The sequence below is a fragment of the Gavialis gangeticus genome, unplaced genomic scaffold (assembly GCF_001723915.1).
Source record: "Gavialis gangeticus isolate Ggan-Ray unplaced genomic scaffold, GavGan_comp1, whole genome shotgun sequence".
Taxonomy (NCBI): domain Eukaryota; kingdom Metazoa; phylum Chordata; order Crocodylia; family Gavialidae; genus Gavialis; species Gavialis gangeticus.
In genome coordinates, this window is record NW_017729005.1 from 9215902 (window position 1) to 9217890 (window position 1989).

Genomic DNA, 1989 nt, shown 5'->3' on the forward strand with positions numbered 1-1989 from the left:
TATCCCTATTTTTTTGTCCTTTACACAAGGTCAAATGGAGAAGGTGGCATATAGGTCTAGTATACCAGGTCTGCATCAGCTGAAAACTTCGTTGCCCAGAGAAATTTGCACTTGGCCATATCAGTCTGCTTTCCATCTTTGGTTGCAAACAGACATTACATTTCTCCCAGTAGGAACCATTTTTTTCCTAAAACCATGCACAATCATTCAGATTGTCCACTTTCCTGGGACAAACTCTGAAAAGATTTATGGGATAAGAAGTGGTAACAGTTTGTCCCAGGTCGTCATGAATTGCATCTGAATGGTTGTCCCAGGATTGCATCATTGGATCAATGGCAGAAAAGTGGCCGTGCATTCAGGCACTCTCCCCAGCTGAAAGGGCAATATGTTTATCTGTCACACCCATGATTTTTTTTCCATTCCAGAACAATAGGGCACGACTGTTCCCAGGACATGCAACATCTGCTCTTAGCCTAAGAAATATAAAAGTAGAGAGTGCAAGCCATTTCACACCTGGTGAATCAAGTAAAACTAGTTTTTGCTGAGCTAGGCTAATAGTCTTATCACATGAATTAGTTGAGCCTTGACTTGTGAACTTCTCTCATCTCAAATATACAAATAGCAGTGTGAATGTTTGCTTCTTTCCATGCAGAACAAGAAAATTATCAGAAAGCTTTTCTTGACATGAACAAAAGTAGTAGGTAGGTCACTAATGATAAATAAAGCCATGAATTAAAATTTAAAAGGTTAGACTTACTAGCAGATTTACATATCAGGAAGGTAGATGAATCAGTTACGTACTGAAAGCATGTAACTCTAGTATCTATGGCTACCTGTATGTACACACTCTTGAGGTTTTATGAAATATTCTATTATCTTTTGGCTTTAATAGACTATATTTTAATTGCCTCATTTCAGAAGACTTCAATTGGTGATGATGTTTCCCAATTTTATGTATTCTTCTAAAAAAAGGAAAAAGAAAATGTAGGTAAATTTAGGAAGCTGGGTCTATACTTTGTATTCTCTTAACATTTTACCAACACTCAATTTTAGGAATACAGGATAAACAAAAGCTCAAGGAACATTTTTACCCACTTTATTATATCTTCACTTCTGTGAACATTCCATATGACAGAATTCTCACTGTGGAACATTCAGATCTTTTGTGAGCCACTTGAAAAGAGAGCTTGTTTATATTACTTTATAAGTACATCTTAGTGTTCATTTTTCTTCCATCCTTTCCCAGAGATAAATTTGTCAATCATGTCCAGTGATCTTTCAGGCTGGTCATAAGGTAGGATATGTCCCCCACTTTGAACAATTACCTTCAGGATTAAAACAAACAGACAAAATAAATCTTGAGCAAAAGAGACTTCTCGGAGAATTTAATTAAATTGGATATTCTATATACACAGATATTAGTATGCATGGTAATTTGAGGATGAACAGTAAACTTTCACTTTTGTCAGTAATGAACCAAAGCCAGTCTTAACTAAAGTTGCATGTTATTACACCAGTTAATAATAGGATCAAACAACTGAAGTCTAATTAAAAGCCATTGATATTTAGGATGGAGGTGGCATGAATATAGCTTCCTCATGGTTACTTTGGTACGTTAGGAAATTCACAATATAGTCATTTTATGTTTTACCTGTTTAACTTGACAGATATTTTCTCTATCTGGCATAAAAAAATGTACAGGTCTATACTGCATTCTATAGTTAGAATGATTTTTCATTAGGAAACTTAAGGATATTCAAAAGAAATATAGTATCAAAGGTAAGAATTTTCAGTTTTATCTTTTACTGGGCCAAGCATATAGTTGGGAGAGCTGCTAGATGGACAGTTTTTCAGGCATTAAGTAAGTGCCCTTCCTCAGGTTAGTTTAATATAGCTGGTCTAATAAAAGTTACCACCGAAAATCCTTTTCCCTCAGACAGTTCCTGGACCATTAGTGGGAGAGGCACTGGGGTCCTTGAGGGCAGAGGA

The 1989-nt window shown here is 35.8% G+C and overlaps 1 protein-coding gene across 1 annotated transcript in view; it reads right to left on the reverse strand.

The window, feature by feature from the left end:
• Positions 1-1214: 1214 nt before the first annotated feature.
• CPVL (carboxypeptidase, vitellogenic like) overlaps positions 1215-1989 on the reverse strand; it is a 158024-nt gene continuing 157249 nt past the window's right edge. Inside the window, 1 exon segment of the mRNA XM_019508549.1 lies at positions 1215-1325. Within this exon segment, the coding sequence (XP_019364094.1) occupies positions 1215-1325 (111 nt within the window).